Here is a 22,545-nt window from a genome sequence, read left to right on the forward strand (position 1 = left end):
TAGCTCTTGCAAGAAGAGCCATTAGTATTGTCAGAAAAAAAATGAAAGCCTTTAATACACCCAGCAGTGTAATTATCAGGAGTTCTGTAGCTCCAAAAGAACTATCTTGCTCATAGCATTTGCTTTTCAGTGTAGTGACATAGTTACATGAAAGAGACTGAGTGTATCTGAACCTGATCATGCTATATAATCTCTTCTGCCAAGATCTAAGTATCACGATCAAGATAGAGAACAAATGCTAGAGTTGTGCTGTGACCTAGGATTTTTCATTGCATTTTCATTTCATTTTGCAAGACAAAGGATGGTGGATATACAATTCCTTTATAGAACAGTGAAAGCAGATGTAAAATCTGCTCCTTAGCATTGAATAAGATCAGCTCATCACCACCATAGAAAGAGCACAAAATAGGACAATGCCTTTGAGGATGTTTAATGTTCTAATTCTCTATCTCAAACAATATAGATGAGAATGAAAAGTACCCACAAAACCATAGAATGGTTTGGGTTGGAAGGGACCTTAAAGACAGTCTCATTCCACCCTCCCTGATGTAGGCAGGGACGCTTTCCATTAGTCCAGGCTGTTCAGTGGCTTTGGACACTCCCAGGTATGAGGCAACCACAACTTCTGTAGGCAACCTGTTCCAGTGCCTCACCACCCTCACAGTAAAGTTCCATCCTCATACCTTATCCAATCCTGCCTTCTGCCAGTTTAAAGCTATAACTCGTTGTCCTAACTCAATATGACTTGGAATATTCTTGATTGGTAGTTGAAAAGGATGTGTACAGTGAAAGCAATGTAACTAAAATATTTTCTCCCATTCACCTACAATGCCCTTTCATCCACCCAAACCACTTGAGTGAATGTCTAGTTTTGTTATGCCTTTGCATATGGATATCTAAATCTGACAGAAAAGTAATTGGCTGAAAGCTGTTCTTATGTTCATATCATAGAGTGAAGCTTCTTAGATTTGCAGTCTTATAATTGCATTTGCTTAATTATTATAAATTATCAACTACTTCTCTACTCAATTCCATTGTCTGTTGAAATCAAAGTTAACAAATATCCTTTGTACTATGAAGACTTTACAATCTCAGTCAACTATTTCCACAGCTTTCTGTATGCAAGATTGATTTTGAAAATTTGTATAAAAAGACTATATTTTATAAAACATCAAATATGCTAACTGAGATTAGTTCTAATTTCAAATTACATTTATAGACTTTTCCCCATTAATACTAATGTAGAATTTTGTAGTGGGTCAAGGCAGAGAGAGTGTCCTTGAAATATAATGACATCTAATTATTTTTCAGATTCTGGCCTTGTTGGATTTGAACTGAAAGGGATACAGGCTCTACTTCTAACAGTTTCAAATATACAAAATAGGGCAAGATTTCTATCCACTCATGAGGCAAAGGATAGACTCACGTTGATCTGTTCAAATGATTGACTGAAAATGCAGTCCCATGGTAGACTTTAGCCCAAGACAAACACACTCTTATCACAAGGACTATGTATACAGAGCAAACAGTTTTAAACCACAAAAGGTTTTAATTCCTAGAATCAATGATTTAAAAACACTACAGTCAGGAAGATCTTTACATGATCTTTGTAGATACATTATCTTTGAAGATAAATGTATTTAGTAACAGGCCACATTTAATATTTGATCTACGTCCTGTGAGTAGGATCATGTAATCAGTTTATTATGCAGCTTCCTGAAGAACCTCACAATAAATTGAAACATTGCATTTCCTCCTCACTCCCCTCTTAAAGCCCTCCTACATGTCAAGGAATTCACTGTTCATTCTCCAGTTCTACACTTTGAAGCATTCCTAGGCTGCCTAGGTGGTCAAAAATAAAGAGCAAACAAGTTGATGTGTTCCATAAATGTAGGTAAGCACCCAACTGATGTAAATCTGTGCGGCTTTATTATGTCTCTCTGTCAGCCTGGACTAGAAAGGAATGTAAAGTGGGCATTGCATATGTGTAAGTGTGAGCAAAAGCTGCTGAAAGAGCCCACAAAACACTCCTACTCTCAAAATAGCTTAGACTATAATAGAGACAGCTCTAGATAATTTTCGTATCTGGAATGAGGTGTCCGGGCTGACTTACCTATAGAGAAAAGACAAAACTAATTTGGCTGTGGACTTGTGTTACACTCGAGTACCACATTCCACATTTTATTAATTTACACAGTACTAATTTGGCTTGTAGGTTGTAGATTGGCCTGTACAAAATTTAATCACTTCTTCCTATTTTTCCACATATCTGCTTTTTGCAATGTTTTTCATATAGACAGACTTCTGGTATGCACTTGCTAATTCAAATACAGGACTTGCAGTACAGTACAGTATTTCCATATTTTTCTCAGACTGTGCAAGTTAATAAAGAGTCCAAATTCCCTTTTTATTACAACAGTAACAGTCTAAGTTATAAGAAGACTGGATAATTAAAATACAGTTTACAGGTGTAACGTTTTGTGGGGTTTTTTTCCCTTAGCATATAGTTTGGTGCAATCTATCTGTCTTTAAGTGTTTACAGAACATTAATCTTTTTTAGCTAATTTCTTTTTGTTCAGTTTGGTGCCGAAAAGAATACAAAGGATTCCATATGATATTACCAAAATAATAGTGCTAAAAACCAAAAGGAAAATATTAGGAAAAAATATAATATTTTGAGGTTTCTTAGTTTGTTTTACTTCTAACACTGAGCAGACTGTTTACACAAATAATTTTGCTGTAAAGTAACACATAATGAGTAAAATGTGTGCAATGTCACCATCAATCATGTTTATTTGTGTTTGACTGACCAAACATTTATGGCACATTAAATCACTTTCTAATCACTCTACAGTCATGGAATAAACCCACATTTTAAGCTTTCATTAAAAAATACAGAAGTTTCCATATGTTTTCCTGAAAATCTCCTAACTGGTGAGAGACTCCACTAATAATGTTTACCTAAGGAATTTGTGAAGGTCTGACAGTACTTAAATTGAATGTTCTTAATGAAAAGGCGTGAAAGTTATTTTAGGGAATGGACATATTTCTCTTCAGTAGAGCCCTCTTCAGCATTTCTAATCAATGTAGCTGCTCTCCTACAATGCACTGATGATTCATAGCCACTATTCAGTAAGTTTTCTTTTTCAAGTTTTTAGAGTGAGACAGATATGAGAAAGTTCATCCTTTCAGCTAAATAAACAAACCTTTTGTTATCAGCAATAGGGTTAGAGTCACATAAAGAAATGTGTCTCAATTCTTGTTCTTTTATTTGGCTTCAGATTTTGAATTAGACAGAGATCTTTAGAAGTGAAGATGTGCATTTTACTTGCCTAGAAAATTAATTCTTAATTATGTGGTAAACATATATTTAACTAGTATTAACAGATAATTGCAATCTTAATGCACTCTCTTATTGTGCTTTTTCCTCCCAGTAGCATGTGAAGGTGACATTTGAAGCCACACAAGTTAAGGTATGTCTGCACACTACTCTGCTTATAACTGTATATAATCAGACACAAGAGTAAAACTGACAATGACAGCTTCCCCCAAATCAAATTCATTGCTATTTTTATGCCTATTCTGTGTACAGAGAAATACTCAGATGTAATTTGAGTAATGCCTTGCAAAGCTGAGCCTTCAGCTTAAAATTATTCATCAATGAGATCTAATCTGTAACTGTACTGGAACTATTATAAATATGTATTATAAAATAAGAAAACATAGCTGGCTAAGATAATAGCAGAAGTGGTTAGATATAAATTCTGGAAACATGGTACCTGTACATATCCAGATTTTCACTTCTTTAAATGTTTTTAGATAAAAATCCAGACCATAAATGTGTGTATTTCTAGTATCGTTCCCCCATAGTAAGACATTTGTATACTTTATCATTTTGTGAATCTCTCCACTTTCTCACTGTTTAAAATGAGTATTAAAATAGCTTGAATTAGGACTGAGGATTCTGAGGATACTCATATATTTGGAGCTCCTTAGGAGAAAACTGACCCCCTTCTGATTTTGGAAAGACAGAAGGTGAGCAAAATTTTCACATGTACTCTGATGCTAAGACCGAGTTCATGCAACAGGCTGCCTCAGTAATTTGCATTCATTAGTGTGACTATCACAAATGTTTGACACTCCTCTGAGTCTTGGGTTACTACAGCAGGCAGGAGTGAGAGAGACCAAACTGACTGGCAAGGAGATGTTCACAAGATATACAGACTTCTTCTGGGATATAGGTAGAAAGGATTAATATCCAATTGGCCACATGCTGAGGAATCACAGATAGATTCCAGGTTTGCTGAAGTAAAACAATTATTTTTTTTATTTCTTTTAGTTGGGTTTTTTTTCCAGAACATGAATAAAGATGAACAAAGTTGAAGATATTGTAACTGCAGGCAGTAAAGTGCAGAGCCCAGACCTATTTTCATATTGAAAACTGGTCTTTTTTGATTAAATGCAATAGTATGAAATATTTTTCATGGGAGCCTGCTGTCTTCTAAAGATGCCTTCATAATAATGTCAGGACTTTATAAGAAGCAAATAAAGACTCACTGTCCTGCACCAACATATGCACCTCTAAGAGAACAGTCCTGGCTTTCTCATCTGAGGACATGAGGATATTTTTATTTTCAGCTTACTTGCACAATGGACTTGAAGTGGACCATGGCCTACCTTTCACTTCAGTGTTTCCCATCCCATTAAGAACACTTGTGAGACTGGAAACTTCCCATCCTTTATGTTTGGAATCAGTGTCCCTGAAATGCACCAGGAAGGATGCAATGATTGCTGCAATGGAGGCCTTGGTCCAGTGAACCAGTACAGCTGCCACAGAAATCTAACTGGGTTACAAATTTGCAATCTAAGTCCAAAAGAGCTCTTAGACTGAGGAGAAACAAATACATGAATGATGTTGTGAGAATTTTGAGCCTCAGTCCTTAACATATGTTTCTTATTTATTCATAGTCAGAGGTCCACTACTTTCTTCATGTAAAAGAGGAAAATGACTAGTCCTTTTTTCTTGGCGCTTTGTTGCTACATGGGACTTTGAGAAATTTGGGGTGGTTTTAGCAGTAGCAACTTTTCTAATAGACAAACCTGCTGTTTGTCTAAAATCAAGCAAAAACACAAAATGCCAGAAATATCTCCCTGGAAATGGATGATGATTTGGAAAATATTTTAAAGGTCAGATACTTGCTGAATAAAAATGAAAAAAAAAAAGAAAACATAAGCTGATAAAACCTGGCTTATTGCCCAATTTTCAGCAAAAATCTTTTTCATGGAAGTGTGTGCTGGTTTTTTTGGTGTTACAAGATCTGTTAATGTCTTTCTGTTTCAAATTTGAGTCGTGTTCTCTACTCCAGTCTCGGACAACCTGAATTGCAGACTAATATGTTCCAATGAGAAAGGCATTACCTTTATGAATGACCTCATAGAGAAGAGGTTGGCTAACATTGTTGAAAGGCCCGGTGCCAGGCAGCTCTGGGCTATGAAACCCAGCTTCAGCTCAGCAAGACAGATTGCATCATCCCCTTCTTTCCAGTTCCAGCTTGGGATATTTAGTAGATGGGCCTGGAAAACAAAGAAACAACATATCCCACAGGTGAAGAACCAGAAAGAGAAGACAGAACTGAACGATTTTCTCTATTAATACCTTGATTTTTTCTGAGTAGACAGAAGCACTTCAAGTGTTCCAGAGCTTAATTCTATGCTGAGAAATGTTCCACTCTTACCTACTACAGAAAAAATGCTACATTTCTCAAGACATGCTGGCTGTGGCACTCTGTCAGGTCCATCCTCACACCTGAACTAGCAGAATATTGTAAAGCTTTCCTTCCCTTCTGCCTGTTCCTTTTACAGCACTTTGAGCTACCGTCTGACTGATGAGGAACACACATAATATACAAGAAGTTATATAACTTAGATTACAACTTACGTGAAGCTGCAACCTTTAAAGGATACTAGAATTAAAAAATGTGTACAACATCTTCTCTCTTTTCTATTTCATTTCTTCCACCCTGAAGAATGGTACTTGACAGTGAAAAACCAAACAGTTTTTTCTAAGAATGCTATTTATAAGGACAGAATGAAGAAAATAACTCAGCAAGACACATCTGCAGTATTGAATTTGATAACTTAGATAAGTACAAATACCATTCCGTAGCTGTTGGATTTTCTCTGACATGTAACTTTTATGTTTGTGTGGATACAAGGAAGCACAGAGTCTTTCCTCCTTGTTTCCCTTCCTAAGTTAATTCCACAGTTCAGCACTTTGATAAAAGCTATTCTTGAAGACACAACCATTAGAATAGCAAACAAACTGCAGTATTTAAAAAACCTTCCCCTCTGTGGCTCTTTAAAGCAGAGAAACTCCTTGCTTTTATTCTATAAAAAGACAGAATTCTTCCATAACATACAGGAAGAGGACATAACAAGCAGCAGTAGTTGCTCTTGTTCCAGCAACAGGTTACAGGTATAAGGAGTTGTTATCAAACCTTCCCAGTACCAGATTTATTGTGTATTTCATCAAAAGAATGTTTACCCAGTCAAGCTTTTTCTCAAACACTGGGCAGTGGTTGATTCTTTCAGAGCTAATAAAAGAAGCAGGCCACATATGAGTACTGTGTTATCTGATATATCTTTCCTAACCCTGTTAGTCAGCAGTTTATGGACTTCCTCATCTCAGGATTGAATAAATTGACTTCATTGTGTTTAAGGGTCACAAATTTACCATAAAAAACTTTTTCAAATTCCTTTCCAAAGTGGATTTGTCATTTTGAACTTCACAATATTCTAAGTACCAAATCCCACAACTGGGCTATGTTTTAGATTAAAGATCACATAAATTTATCTATTTTGTACCGACTGCTTGGCAATTTCAGGTCTACATGGTCACGCCGGAATCAAAAAATCACAATAACCTCCAGTAAGACAGTAAGAGCAGAACCTACAGAACTGAAGTGGCCAAAGGTAATCTGGCATCAGTAACAACTATGGACACTGTAGCTTTGAGAATCCTAGGCAACTAATAAATGTCAAGATTTTAATAAAGTCCCTTGCATATATACTACTATATATAAATTACTTTGGAACTGGATTACATGACAATGTTTATTAAGATGTTTTAGCTTGGAAACAAAAATGCTTGCTGTTACTGGAACTAGAAAAATTATGAATGAGTGCAATGTAGCAAAAAACTCTGAGAAGAAACACTGGCCATCACATTACCTTATTGTGGTACTGCAACATCTGAGTGATAATTCTTATCTTCGGATGATAATTCTTTATGGAAATAACTCTAAAAATAAAAGGAAAAAAACTATTAAAATAACTTTTAACTGATAGGGTATTTGGATAATGCATCCAAATACCTCTATTTTACCATGTTGTCAAGTCCCACAATTAAAACTGTACCCCCTTATTCATCTGCCTGTAAAGCAAACTGATGTCAGATCTTTGAAATATTTACACATAGTCAAACTGAGGTAAGAATTAGTGGCTAGTACTAGAGAGCAATAAGCCTCAGGAAATATTCAGTTGAATGGTTTGCCCTCGTGGAATTTGCAGAAAAAGAGACTTGTTTTAGCAGCTCTATTAGATACCGATTCTGTTAGGAAAATAATGCAGTTGGAATTGTTACATCATCTTCAATGATTATCTTCATGTCTTTGAATCAATGTACTTGATCAAGTTTCCCAATGATATATGCCTGAAAAAATTAATTTCTTTCTGCCCCATCACATATTATTTATTTTTAGCTGCTAGACTTTCATCCTATCTAAATACCTTGAATAATGATTTTGTGTTGCACATGCAAATTCATCTTAATTTTGATGGATTAATCCAAAGATCAATATAAAAACTGATAGCTAAATGCGTAATTTATAAAACATGGGGCTACTTTCATAGTCTGCACATTTTCTACATTCTAAATTACTTAATGAATCTAAGATATACTCAACTGTGTATAGATTTTAAGGGGCTGGAATGAAAAGTATTTGAGAAATGCATGAATTGATAATGTGCTATAAAAAAGCATTGAGCAAAATTAAAGAGATGAATAGCCAAAAAAAGTCTTGTATTTAAAAACTAAAGGTAGAAAAAGATGATAAAACAGTGAAAAAAAATCTGACTTATGGAATCATCCGTCTCATAAGACTGAATGCCATAAATGCTCACACTGGTGTTTTGTAGAACATATCTTATAAACTACTGGTCTGGCTTGTGCTTTTAAGCTTATCAAAGCTAGAACAAGAAAGGTAAAAAAATTGCATTATTTTACCAAGTCTTTCTTCTAATTTTCCATTTATTGATGAATTGTTTAATTAAGCATTCAATTTTTAAAAAATAAATCATGACAATACAGAAGAGAATTCCACTCACACATCAAAAATTTTGCATTTTATTACATTAAATGTATTAAATGTACTAAAAATGCATCAGTCTGCAACTGGAATATATTTTATGTATTTATGCAATCAATATCAAAATAAAGTTTTGGCATTGCAACTGCAACTCAAACCATGTTTGTAAAATGAAACTAGGTGTATTTAGCCTTGTGTCTTTCTCAGATAACTATACCTCTTGCACACAGCGGTAGTTTTCCATAAGAGCAATTTAAATAGCATTTTTTTTATTTCTCCCCTTCCTTCAATACACAGCATGCAAACATCTGACAAGCCAGTAAAATCTGTTTATAACACTGTCCAATCCAATACTAGAGAACTTTTAATCAACCACTGACTGAGATTTTAATTTTAAAAAGGAGACTGGTCTCATTAAAACTAGGATTGTATGAACAAAACTAAAAATGGAATGGCTTAGGTTTGCTGTAATTCTAGCTGCCATCTACTGACTGACTGTTTCATCTCCTCCCTTCAGAGACTACAAGGAGAAAAGCAGGAGGAGATCTGGTGGTCCCTAATGTCGTAAATGCCTTGTCAATCAAAACAAGGAATGATTGGACTTCAGTGTTAAAAAAGCAGGATGGAGACAGGAGACAACTCCCTTGTATACTCTGCTATCCCCTGAGCAGTGCATTACTTGCAGGAGCAGATCCACCACGGAGCAGCAGGAATGAAGCACTGAAGGTGCTTCTGCCCCATTGTTGACAGCCCCTGCAGTGCATGCGCTCATGCATGCATTGTTGCAACAACCTGACTACATTCCCTACATTCCCTTTCCTCTCTGTGTTCAGCTAGGAATACTCAAACCCTAGCTCTTGCAAAATTATTAAGAGTGTCAAAGCCTGTGCTCCAAGTGTGTCTTCTGACACACTAAAGCAGACAGATGAAACAGTGGAGGTAGGAATTTAGGGTATTCTCACCTCTGGACTTCGGTGAGGATCTTTTAATTTGTCCTCTAAAAAAAAAAAAAATCCTACAGTGTTCTTTAAGTGTAACAGATCAGATAAAAAATTAGCTAATCAGAGTTAAGAGCCAAAAATCTATTAAAAACTACAGAGTTTACCTCATAATATTGGAGGCATCTTCAGCATCTGGGTCAGCGCAGTATTTATTGGCAAGGATTAGGCACGCATCTGCTGACTCTATCTGAGACACCAAAGGAAAAGGAAACATATAAAGCAACATCTCTTTCCAGCTCTTCCTTCCTCATAAACTATGAGTGAATCCAGCACTGGCTGCATGAGTGTGAGTGTCAGTTCTCAATACTGCTAATCAAAAATGTTTCTAGGCTAACATGAGTTCACGCCAGTGATTATGACCACTCTTGTGTACACAGAGAATTTCTTGAAACTTGCTTACGATGATCAGAGCAGGACAGCAGTTCAACTGACAACTTACTCTGTATCAGCTGAGCCACAAAGGTGGTAATGTTAAGCTTTTGTAACCAGATACTGGAATTTAGACTTCTAAATCCATCGGAAGGTCCTGTTGCACCAGTACAGTGCTCCCACAAGTCCTGCAGCTTTGTTTGGGAATTTAAGTACCTTCCTATTCAAGACAGGAAGAGGCAGCTGAACTGGTTTAGAATCTGAGCACTGGATTTAGAAAGCAGGAAGAGGACAACTGATCTATCCACAGGACCTCTAGATTCACACAAACCTGAGCTTTACAGAACTCAAAGCAGATGACAAAAGTATTTTCCAGTGTATACAACCAAATATCAACACAAAGAAGGGTGGAATACAGAACACAAAACAAGAACACACGATTTTATGGTTGCAATTAGGACATGCTCTGATGAACTGAAACAGTGTGCATTGGGCTACAAAAATCTTAAGCAACTTCTGCAGTCAAAATAGACAAAAGACACGATTAGTACTCCAGGAAGTGTTAATTACACTGTATTAAAATATTCTTGGCTTAAGTTGCCAGTTTATATTCCATTGGAGAGAAAAAGAAAAATAAACTAAAAAGTTAATGATCTGACAACTTGATTTTTCTTTAATTTTATTTTTTTTCAAACTTCATGCTTTAAGAAGAATGAAATAATTTACCATTTAGAAATTCTAGAAAAAAAAATCTAAATAAGTAAAACTATCTAACTTTATCTACCAAAAATCTTAACTTGCATTTTTCTCTCAGGATTCTAGATAACAGAAAAAGGGTTTGGAGGATGAAAAAATATTTTTAAATTGTTCTGATAAGTTTAGACAACAGCATTTTAAGCAATTACTGTAAGACAATATCTTGCTATATCAAATACTAATGTAAAATACACTTTTGAATGAAATGTCAATGAAAAATTCATAAAGAGCTCAATGGAATGGCATACAATTATCTTAAGTCACTGTTGCTGTAGCTTTGAAGATATAAAGATATGGGGAAAAAAGGTTTACCAGTATAGATATAATTTATTACTTAAGATAATAGAGATGGAAAAACATTATTTTGGGGTTACATGAAGAAGGGCTTTAGTGTTTGGATTTTTTTCCAAATAATGTAAAGAGTACTTAGAGAAAGGTCAATTAGCAGAACAGAACAACAAATCTGTTACCTTCACTCTCGCCAGGTCATGGGGATTAAGGACTGAACCCTGATAGAATTCCACCTGAGTGAAGTGTCGCTTAAAAAGAGCTTCCAGCTCAAGGTTAGGGGAGATACTGCATTGGAAAGAGGAGGAAAACACAAGAGCAAATGAGAGGTCAATTTCCATAACTGCTCCATTTCCTGCATTTACAAACCAACCTATTTATTTATTTTAGATATTCAGACTCCTGCTGATGCTTTTCCTGTGGCATGGAAACAGCATGCCTTCCTTGAAAGATAAACATTGCTTTCACTGCCTTACTTGTCTCTGCAGTGCTTCTGGCCCACCGTGTGCTACTCTCCACCTTCCTCGCGCGTGCATTTCCAAGGGATGTGAATCCAGAAGTATGGGTGCAAACATTTGAAAACATCCTCTCCCAGCGTTCTACCCAGAAATTATATAACACCACAATCATCCTCTGCATGTCCCCACCATTCCCACAATGGCTGACTGTGTTGAATAAAACAGCTCAATGCAAGATCTCTAAAAATCAGAAAAAGAAACCAGACAGGGACCCTGAGGCCTCTATGAGCTACAATTAAAACAAACACAATGATGCCGTGACTTTCTGTCTCATTTCATTTTGCAAAACAAAAGAAAAATTAAATTGATTACAATCAATTACATAATGTGGCACCAACCTTGTAAATATCTTTTCTGGTGCCACTCATTAAAACAGAAGGAATTTAATAGCTACAGGCACAAACAAGTAGCAAGGTGCTAAACTCCTTTCATGTGAATGTGCAGTTTCCTGATTCCTATCACCACACATTTTTACTGTGGAAAACTTGATCCCAAATTTCCTCTCACAGTCAGTTGTTATTACATAGAGAAGGGATACAAAAAAATGATGTAGTTACTTGAGGATGTCATCTCTAGTTGAAATTGAAAAGACTAGATGAAAAAATTGTGGAAATATTGCTGATACTTAGTTTTCAGCTTTCACTGTTAAATCATCACAAATTATATCCTTAACTTTTAATAATTTTCTTTGACAACAAGTGCAGAATGCATTGCTGAATGTAAAAAAAAAAACTAATTTATAACTTGAAACTCTTCTAAACAGACATCATTACAGAACAGAAAAGATACTGAGTCCTATCATGTGTTTTTTTCTAGCAGTTCCTCCCCTAGGCATGACTATTTGGCATTGTATTAGTTATTAAATTATTATTAACTTATACATCATGTAGAGCCTGCAAGAAACATCAACCTCATTAAGCCACTTTTCCAAATTCCACATAAGAATAAGTTTGTACAACATACAGTGTTTTTCATTAGTTTTACTGATGTTACCAATTTTGGTAGTTTCCCTAGGAATATTTGCCACTAAAAAAAAAACCTCTGATGTATTTATTTGCATTTCAATATTTTTTATCTCATAACCCAATCCCCACTTCAACTATGCATTTAGCTATGTACCTTACAGACAACACAACTGGGTCTGAAGTCTGTCTGCTTGAAACAAATATACTTAGTAGAGGGTTACGGAAAATTCAGAAAAAAAACCACTTTTCTCAAGACATATTTTTAATAAACAGAAATGCATTAATTTTATGGCTGTTTGGAGCTTTAAATAGTCTCTGCCTTCCCAGAAGATACAGCTTCACTTAATGAGTTTTAGTAACAGATGATAAGACCAATGTTGAAAGAGTACTCACTTATGCAGAAAGACGATTTCTACATTGACATCATCCCTATCCTTGTGCAGGAAGTCCTTCAGGAAGTTCGACACACTTTCAAGTGTTATGTGACCACAGACAACTATGTGCCTGTTACAGAAAAATCAGAGTTAATCTTGCAAAGAAGGTAAAACAAGCAAGCAAGCAGAGATGGAAATGATAACTTATTGAGAAAAAAATATCATTCGTCTCTTCTTGATGTTTCTCTAGATCCTATTCCACGAAGTCAGAGAAGAAAAATATCAATTCCAAAAGGTTTTTTGCAACTGCAAATGTATATACACACTGTCACCTGTAAAGTCATTTGCCCAGGTTGTTTTAAACATTTAACAATAAGTAGGATCAGTTTTATATATCTTTATGCACTGTATTAACCAGTCCCTTTCAAAGTCATATTTCTTCATTTTACACATCTTTCTCAATATCTTTAACTCCTCTAATGAGTTTCACTGTTTAAATTTTTTAGTTATGACAGGAAATCTCCCTAAAATTATTCAATATTTTTCTACAGTTGAAGCAGACTTTTATGCCAAGGAAGGTAGCACAAAGCTTGCCAATTACAGGCCATAAGCAGCATGAAAAGAAATTTTTCCCTACCATAAATCCTAGAGGGGAGTACTTTACAACAAAAAGTCATTGTTAACTATTATCACTTTTCTGGCAGAGCACAGTGTGTTAAACATTTATTTTGAAATATGATAACTTCTTTAACATGAGTACTTAGATATTACCAGGACTCAAATGCAATTTTAGAAATAGCAACAATCTAAAATTTCAATTGTTTACTTTTATTTAACAGGCAAGAAACAGAAGTTTATAAAAGACTCCAGCCATGCTAGTTTGTATTTAACATAGAACTCAATATACAAATGTTTATTGCTAAACTTGCTATTCATAGTTTCTGCTTTGCCTTTTTTTTTTTTTTTTTTTTTAACATAAGTTTTAGGTGCAATAAATGCCCTTGGACAGCAAACACTTAAAAACACAAAAACACGAGTTGAAGCTTTCCTGTTTTATGAGATGGTAAGCACAGTATCAGAAAACAAGACATAAAATATATCAGGTCAGTCTTTTTCCTTGGGCCAAGGGGTCTTCCAGAGGTTCCTTGGGAGCTTTACAGCCTGGCAGAGTTTGCAGCACGCTGGGTATGGGGGAAAACCATGCCTACACTGCCCCCACCAGAAGGACTCTGCCCGTTTCCCTGGTGGCCACTTGCCTGAGTTGCCAGAGGTGTACAGGTATGACTTAGTGCATTGTCATACATAAAGCAGCAATGGAAAACCTCAGGAAGCTTCAGATTCTGAAGAGATATTTAAAACCTTAGTAGTTTACTTGATGTGAATTCTGAACAGACTGTTTGGTACACTACATTAGACTAACATATAGGTAAGTTCTTTCTGTCTGGTGGTATTCCAGACTTTTCCTGGCTATAAATACATATAGCATCAAAAAGCCACCAAGTCCCAGGGAAATTATAAACAGCAGCTAAGAATAATAATTTGTATTCCTTATACTGTCTGTGCACATTTTCCAAGATAACTGATTTTAAACAATGGGGATTGTTTTCTTCAAATGTTTCCATCTCTTACTAATTAAGAAATTGAACTTTCCATCTGGATAGCTTATACATTGCTTTTCATAGCAGAAATAATTCCTGATTGTAGGGGAAGTCCTTTGTGATCCAGGGCAGTTAGCTTTAGCTGGGACTCTTCCTGAATGCTCTTCTAATACAAAGCATTCATATGGAGAAAATTGATTACCTCCCTGGCTGATTTCACTCAATATGGGTTCTTTTGTGTCATTAATTACAGTCCACATTTTAAAAGTATGGCAACACATAATATTGTATTGCAGAAGAAATTATCAAAGTATCAAAAGATTACAAAGTCATTCATGCTCTCAGATGCCTCCAGAGGTTATTTGCTACAAAAAGCTCCTGCTAAAAGCAGATGCATTTGGTACAATCCTGTTATGACTCTCACTGAGTAGGGACTCACAGCAATCTGCTTCAGCGAAAATAAAACATTTGGCTACCAAAAACTCTCACATTGGGTATCAGGACTAATTGTTTTTGGAGTGTTAAAAGGCATCTGCACTGTGGTTTCATTTTATACTCTGATTTAGAGCTGGACAAAATCTATTTTTCTCTTCTTTGCTATACATACACAGTGCATGGCAGTGTCCTGAACAGTGACTACAACAAAACCTCCTGGCTTTCAAAGAATATTTTCTGATAAGATCCTTGCATTAATTTTTGGTTGAAAACTTCTACCAAAAAACCTTCCTTTAACGTAAGTCATATTTTTGCTTAGAAGTAAAAGAAATTGAAAACAGATTTCCTAGTTGCCCACAGAGAGTTATTAGGTATGTTATGTAAGAAAACTTGAAGAGTTTATATTGGAACTTATAATGTTCCAATCTGTCCTGTATATGATTTGAAGATTTATAACTTCCTCTGTTTGTTTTAGTAACCATTGTATTCACTTTTTAATTTTTTTTAAACATCTTTTTTTTTTTACATGCACTGAGAAAGTAAAGCCAACATAGTGGATGTCTTTTGTTTGCTGCAAAAGAGTTGGTTAGTAGAAAGACACAGAATTAAGTTCACTTGGTCAACAGAAATGTCTAACTTCTGCATTAAGCTTTTCTTTATGAAAAACCTCAGAACTAGTACATTATTATTATTATTTCTTTTTTTTTATTCTTTAAAAACAAAATCTATAAAGTCCCTTGCCATACTGAAAAACATGATTTAAGAATTTAGACATTTTTATTACTGATAGGTATTTAGGAGGACTAAATACCTAAGTTTTTGTTAAGTAGTAGTTGTCATTGGTACACATGTCAGATGTGAAACTGGTTTAATATACCAGTGGGAATCCATATTATATGATTGTGATGCTGCAAAATAAACCTTTTACAAAGAATCAAAAGCTTATCAGGAGCCATATTCTATCAACATATATGGGCTAATCCATCCTTTCCCATATATATTTATCATTCTCAAATTTCATAAATACAAAAAATATGAAAATATTTCAAATATGAAGAATTGGCACAGATTTACACAGTTGATTTCAACTGTGATTCTACATAATTTAAGTTCTCTACAGTACCTATTTTTTTCCACCCTAGTATTGACATAATGATACATTTACTAAAAATACTGCACCTTCTTATAAAGTAAACAAAAATTGAGATAAAAAATCCAAGGCTACTACAGAGACAAACTGTTTCAGTATGGGAAACAATGAAATTAACAAAAACTAAAACATCTAGGTTTCTGGCATGAGATAATTGAGAACATACACTTAAACCATGTAAATAGCACTGTAAATGAAAACAGATCCACTCTGAATGGGACTCTAAAAAGGATCTTTGCCTGGTTCCTCCTTCAGAGGACACAATACAAAAGACAAATCTTTTGCCTGTTTGTTTTGCAAGAAATATCCATTTTATTGGAATAAGTATAAAGAGCCTGAAAAATCTCACTCCAACCAGTCTGTTCTAATAAATCAAAAATAATAAATACAAAATTCTGTTCAGCATTCAGTTGAATACTTGGTGTTCACTTGTCAAGTAACTAAAGGAAGTGGGGTGCATATTGATCTAGATGCCTCTATAAAATTATGACATTTATATCAAATACATATGCTCAGATCTTCTTGTGGTATTTCTGCTTTGCATTCTGCTCATTCTTTCATCTACTGACCATCTAAACTCTTTATATGCCAGTAGCAGGCTGCTGTGGTTGAAGCAGGCAGCAGCTTGTAAAGTCTAACAGGTTTTGCTCAAAGAAATTACGGATGTCAGTCATGTTTTCTTATTAAAAAAAAGTCAATATTAAAAACAAGTCAATAAATGTCAACAGAGACTGTATATGTGGTCTGCTTGTTTATCTATTAGTGATATGCATTCTTAAACATGCCAGTTCACAGTATATTTCTAGATAGTAATGATTTACCAACCATCACTCAGGATTCTGATAAATCAGCTCCAAACTTCATGTGTGTGCTTCTGGATCTTTCTCTTATTTCAATATAAACTCCCCTCTCAGATTAACTCTGTTAGAGTAGTAAGTGCTGTGCAGCCACAATTTGGAGTGTTTCCCTTTCCTTTTCATGGAAGACTTGATCCCAAGGATGATGGTCTTCTAAGGGTCTCTTATGTAGCCAATGCATACAGTAAAAAAATAATTAAATTGTAAGCTAATTTCTCAACCTGATTCTTCCATCAGGCTCTATAAATCTCCTAGTAAAAAGGAGACAAGCAGAAAATATTAAAGGATATAGCTAATTGACCGTCAAGCAATTTTAACATTTTTTTCTCCTCCTGTTTGTCCAAAAGTAGATTCTTATTATTTTCTTTATTCCTGAAGGATTAAAAATCTCAAAAGTGTTGGAGTTACTAAGAAGTGTTGCAGACACTAAAATATGTATCAGCATTAAAAGTATACAAGCACATGGCCATACCTGTCAGAGGAGATGTAATTGAAGTATGTGAAAACGTATCTCAGGTACTTTTAATTTCTGTAAATTGGACCTGAGAGCTTCAACTGTCAGCTATTTAGGAACCAGAGTGTACTTGTGCAGCTGCTGTGCTTAATTCTGGCAGAAAATATCTGTTCTTTCCACCAGGTTCCATGCCTTTGGATTTCTCTTAAGTCATGAATAAAGAAAAAGGAATTAGGCAATACTGAGAAGCACTGAAAAAGCTCCATTCAATATATGGTGCACAGTACAGATCAGTGGAACCCTACTGGATCCTACATCAGATTAACACAAATAGGAAATTGTTAATGTCAGGCATTTGAAATTTTCTCTGATGCAAACATTAAATCACTTTGTGACCAATACAAGAATGCATTTCAACTCCTTTAATCCAGGATAAATAGCACACTTCTTTGTTTAAACTGCACATTAGAGCTTTCATCCAAGTCTGTTTGCAATGGCATGCTATCCTACATGACTCACTCTGGGCTGCTATTTTTATTTAAACTTTGCTCAGCTACAGCTAGATGAATTTATCTTGCATTTTTATGATTATGATCTAAAAAATTTTGTAATGTTTCTCTATAAACCAATTTAAAAGTTAATATTCTTTGTTTGATGCACACCTCCAAACCAGCCATAATAAAATAAAAGCACAGTGATTTGGTTCTTCTAGAGTCTGGATTAGTGGAGCCTTCCACTATAGCTTAAAGTATGAATATTCATCCTTTCATTCAGTCTGAATGGCAATATTTAAATTTAGAGTATTTCTGCTTTTATGAAAAACACCACAAGATTTAGGCACAACACATGTCTATCACAGAAGACAAAAGTGAATAGTTTACTATAAACAGAAGAAAAACCTGCTGAACAGAATGCACAAGGAGCCCATACTAGAAAGCTTACAGTTAAGAGCAGGGGTAATCTACACCTCCAGCATTAGCATCTCGCTTGCAAACAGACCTTAACTGACTGTTCTAATCACTGCAAACCCTGGATTTCATTTTTGTAACATTTTGTGTGGCAGATATCACACACACAAACCGTCCTGCTTTTACTTCTGAAATCAACTGAAAGTAGTTTCTATTAAAAACATTGTTTTCTCCCATTATTACTCATTTTCAAATCACCTTATGTGTTTTTTAAGTGCTCAAGTAGTCAAAAAATAATTAAATCCTTTGTAAGCAATGCAGGAGTTAGGAAAGGATCTTCAGATTTTTGAGCATTTCATCCATGAGTAGAGCCAGTGCATTTCTTTCCACAGAAATCATCCCAAAATGTCATGAGCAATTTTCTGCAACAGAACCTGAGTGAAAGCAAGAAGTCTCTAAAACTTGCTGAACAATTAATCACTTCTGCCATCTCACATTACACAGCCTGGAATGCCATGTACTGTATAGTTTGTAGAATATGGTAGACCAGCAGATGTATAAAGCAGATTCAGTCTTTCCTGGGTCAAAATTTGAACAGCATCTACTGCTATTTGATGCCAAATCCAAGAGGGTTTTTTCAAAGTTTAAGAAAAGGAACTTTTTAAACTTCAACTGGTAATACAAAAGAAGTGCTATTATTGTAGGAATGGAACGTGGTATGAGACCTCAAATACACATTTTAAAGTCAGAATGTTCTTATATGTCACTTCCCACACTCCCTTTCCTACTTCCAAAAGAATGGATAGAGTTCAGTATGCACACAAAATTGAAAAAAAAAAAAGAAGTTTCTCCTATTTCTTCTATCTGTCACTATATTTACCACTCATCAGATTTTCTTTATCACTAAGTGAAATTTCATTTGAAAAAGTGGGATTAGAAGAATGGCTAGCAGATGGGAAATAGAGACACCCCTGGGATCATAATGTAATCCATGTCACATTCTCTTATTACATTCTCATCCCACTGAAAAAATAATATCTTACATATTGCATCAAATTATTTAATATAAGAATTTAATGTCACTTTCTTTGGATCTATGCCTCTCATTACTGCAGCAAATGGACCTTTTCTTTGGTTAAGCCTTAAGATTTCTTTTTTCTAATTTGTAATGAAATTCAAATGTCTAATGAGTCCAATATGACCTGTCAACTTAAATTATCTGTTTGTCTTTCTGTTTACCATATCTATCTGTCTAGAGTTTTTATTTTCTTCTGTGAAGTTTAGTTATTGAAGCCCATGTTTCCTTCTGGAAGGAATTTCTAACAGATGATTATTCCTGTTGATATGGTGATGATTTGGTAATTTATGGCTTGTAAATTTAAGAAATGTGTAGAAATGTCTGGGAAGCAGAGCAGATCATGAGAGAAGAGAAACAGGAGGTTCTAATACCTTATACAGTATAGGACTATGATTTCATTAAAATGCATTTTTAATCTTACATATTAACTACAATAATGCCTCTGGATCATTTATTTTTACATCTTTTGAATCTGCAATGAAGTCTAGCATAAACCTGTACTACGGTGGCAAAACAAGCAGTTTATATAAACATAGCCAGAACCACAGAAGGGCCAGGTTGGAAGGGACCACAGTGGCTCTTCTGGCCCAACCTCCCTGCTCAGTCAGGTCATTGCTCTCTCTGCCATACCTGTTCATGCAAAGCTGGGTTCTACTTTCTGCCCTCATAAAGACTTTGCATCAGCAGTTTTGTATAAAAAATAATTTAGTCCATGGAATTAGAAGTCATTAATTGAATATAAAGACTGAAAAAAATCAGTAAGTGATCCAGGCTGAGTTCATCAGCTAACAAATGTTCTTTCCATATGCTTTCTAGAGCTTTCTGCACGCTGATTTATACAATAAGTTAATATCTTCACAGAATTAAAATCCAGTCTGATTGTATGCACACTCAAATACAGAAATGGAACAAGAACAATCTTGATTCAAAAGTAAATTAGTAAGTACAGAATAAAATTTTAATTATGGATTATCTGGATCTTTAACCACATCACATACCACACCCCAGTAATATGAATATTATAAATAAATAAGCAAAAAAAACTTGGGTTTTTTTTTTTTCCTTAAAATAACACAGATGATCTTGTAAGTCCTATTTTGGCCAGAACCAAATGTGTAAGTTCCAAAACATCACAAAAATAATGCTATATCATAAATCTACTTATCCAAACCCAAGACTTTCCTGAAAAAAAATAAAGATTCTTATTTCAAAAGAATTAAAGTTTGAACATAACAGAAAAGTGGGTAATTCCAGCATTTTAGAAATTCATCCACAGCGATCAATGCCCCTCCTGGCCTTCCAGAGGTACGAATGCATGAACAAACCTGCAGGTTTAATGCTCTGTTCTAAAGCCAGCTATGGAGACAGAGTGGTGGATGCCTTTTCATCCTTTGATGGTACTTCACTTTAAAATGATCCCTTGAATATTAACTCACAAATTCTACAAATAATTCAGAGAAAAAGCCTAAACAAAGTCAAATTTAAAGCTTTAAAAAGAACAGAGCTAAATGTAGGCAGGGTGTAAGGAAGCATTTTTGGTTGCTTGATTGTTTTTTTTGTTCCAGATTATAATTGTGCCAAATTCAATAATCATCATTAAATGTGTACATCTGGCCTCAGTTACATTTTGTATAGATATATTGGTATAGATATTGTGGTATAAATGCAACAGTAAGTACTGCTGTTTATTTAATAGCTGAAGATGAAACTTCAAAGCCTATAAAGAAATTCCTGTTTCTTAGAAGTCTCCTTACAATAATATTACAAAGCAGGAATTATAACTCAATTTAAAACCTGAAAAATTCCCTGTCGACTTTCACAACTAAATGAACCTATTATCTAGTAAGTTTAACCAGTGATAACTGTCTACAAACTACTTTTATTTCCAAAGTTTGTATGCATGGGTCTCATCTAAGACAAAAATAAAGTTCTTTATTATGCAAAATGAATCCTGTATAGTTTATGATCCTTTGGGGACTTTATTGGCTGAAAAGCAAAATGAAATGTGAGCTCAAGTTTAATGTGTTTGTTATTTCTCTTTAGTTAGTGAAGTTTGAATCGATAATTCTTATGCACACATTCTAGCTCCTTTATAGTTACAATTCTGCAGTAAGGCTCCCCATAGTATTAAAGTCACTTAGTGCAAAACTCAACATACATAATCATACACTGGTTTTAATTTTGGACCTAAATGTTTAATAATCATGTTATTACACACAGAGTTTAGAAGGCAACATGTTGTGCTATTTTCCTGGCATGGTTGCTAGCTGGGGTTAAACTATGATGATGTATAAACATATCTATAGATGTAACAAAACAGATTCCATGTATTTATCTATTTTGTACAGAGTTAAAAAGTACACATATTTGCTGTTTCAAGGGCTGAAACTATATCTTTCACCAAAATTCAGCTGTTTTCATATTGGAAATGTATTTAATCTGGAAACTTTCTGACATTAGAACAACTGTAGTTTCTCATTATTTTTGCTGCCAGAATCTATGCTTGGTTGCTCAACTAAAGACCTTATACTGCTAATTACTACCACATGCCCATATCCCAAGCAAAGGAAAACTTATTGGTTCTGACAATCCATTCTCTCAACACTGAATTCCAAATGAAAACTTCAATTTTGGCCAAACATAACATTTCATCAATCTTGTTCTACTGACTGCAAAAGCAACATCAAACAAGGGGTCCTAATGGCTTTTTACTGTGCAGTTCCCAAGCTTAGATTCTCTGATGAAAGACCCACATGAGCAAAGGACATCTTTAAACTACTTAGTAATTAATAATTGAACTAGAAAACAATGCATAAAGTAAATTGAACAGTTTGTATTCTGATGACAGAGATGACTTTCAAGCAACAAATTACAGGAGCAGTAGAGATCAGCAGAAAAAGCACTGACAACAGAGTGAGATAAAATCAAACAGACAATGCATATAAAGAAAGACAAAAAAAAAAAAAAAGTGAAAAAATAAAATTAAGCACGCCCCAAAGCTAGCAGAAGCCTGTAATCTGAAGTTGAGCTTTTCAGGATGTGGGGTTCTGACTGAAGATCAGGTCCAAATTTAGAGACATCTGAGCAATGCTGGGTACTAGTGACAATGTAGAAGGGGAGGGACAAACCCTGTGTGCAAAATAGGTTTTAACCATATTCCCCTCTGCTATAACTCCTTTAGAGCTTTGAAAACAGTGGGATATGTTCTGAGTTTGAAAAACTTATCTTTGAGAAAACAAGTATGAAAAATATGATACTGTCCTGACCTCTGTCACAAATAAATATTTTGGGAAATTAACAATACTACTCCTTCCCAGAAATAAATCAAGGCATTTAGTTTGTCTAGGTAAGTGATGCAAGTTTCCAACATCAGTGTTTACAGTTTACCTTAGACATTTGAGGGTATCTCAATAAATGTACATATTGAA

General features: G+C 34.8%; 1 protein-coding gene across 8 annotated transcripts in view; it reads right to left on the reverse strand.

Annotated features, from left to right (window-relative positions):
- The window catches only part of KCNMA1 (potassium calcium-activated channel subfamily M alpha 1), a 426,357-nt gene that overhangs the window by 121,591 nt on the left and 282,221 nt on the right, over positions 1-22,545 (reverse strand). For all 8 annotated transcript variants that reach the window (XM_053983344.1, XM_053983342.1, XM_053983341.1 and 5 more), the window contains exons 10-14: positions 12,657-12,767; positions 10,963-11,068; positions 9,472-9,554; positions 7,231-7,300; positions 5,419-5,574 (exon numbers count right to left, since the gene is read on the reverse strand). In XM_053983344.1, the coding sequence (XP_053839319.1) occupies positions 5,419-5,574; positions 7,231-7,300; positions 9,472-9,554; positions 10,963-11,068; positions 12,657-12,767 (526 nt within the window). The remainder of the gene's footprint in view (positions 1-5,418; positions 5,575-7,230; positions 7,301-9,471; positions 9,555-10,962; positions 11,069-12,656; positions 12,768-22,545) is intronic.

The sequence above is a fragment of the Vidua macroura genome, chromosome 8 (assembly GCF_024509145.1).
Source record: "Vidua macroura isolate BioBank_ID:100142 chromosome 8, ASM2450914v1, whole genome shotgun sequence".
Classification (NCBI taxonomy): Eukaryota; Metazoa; Chordata; class Aves; order Passeriformes; family Viduidae; genus Vidua; species Vidua macroura.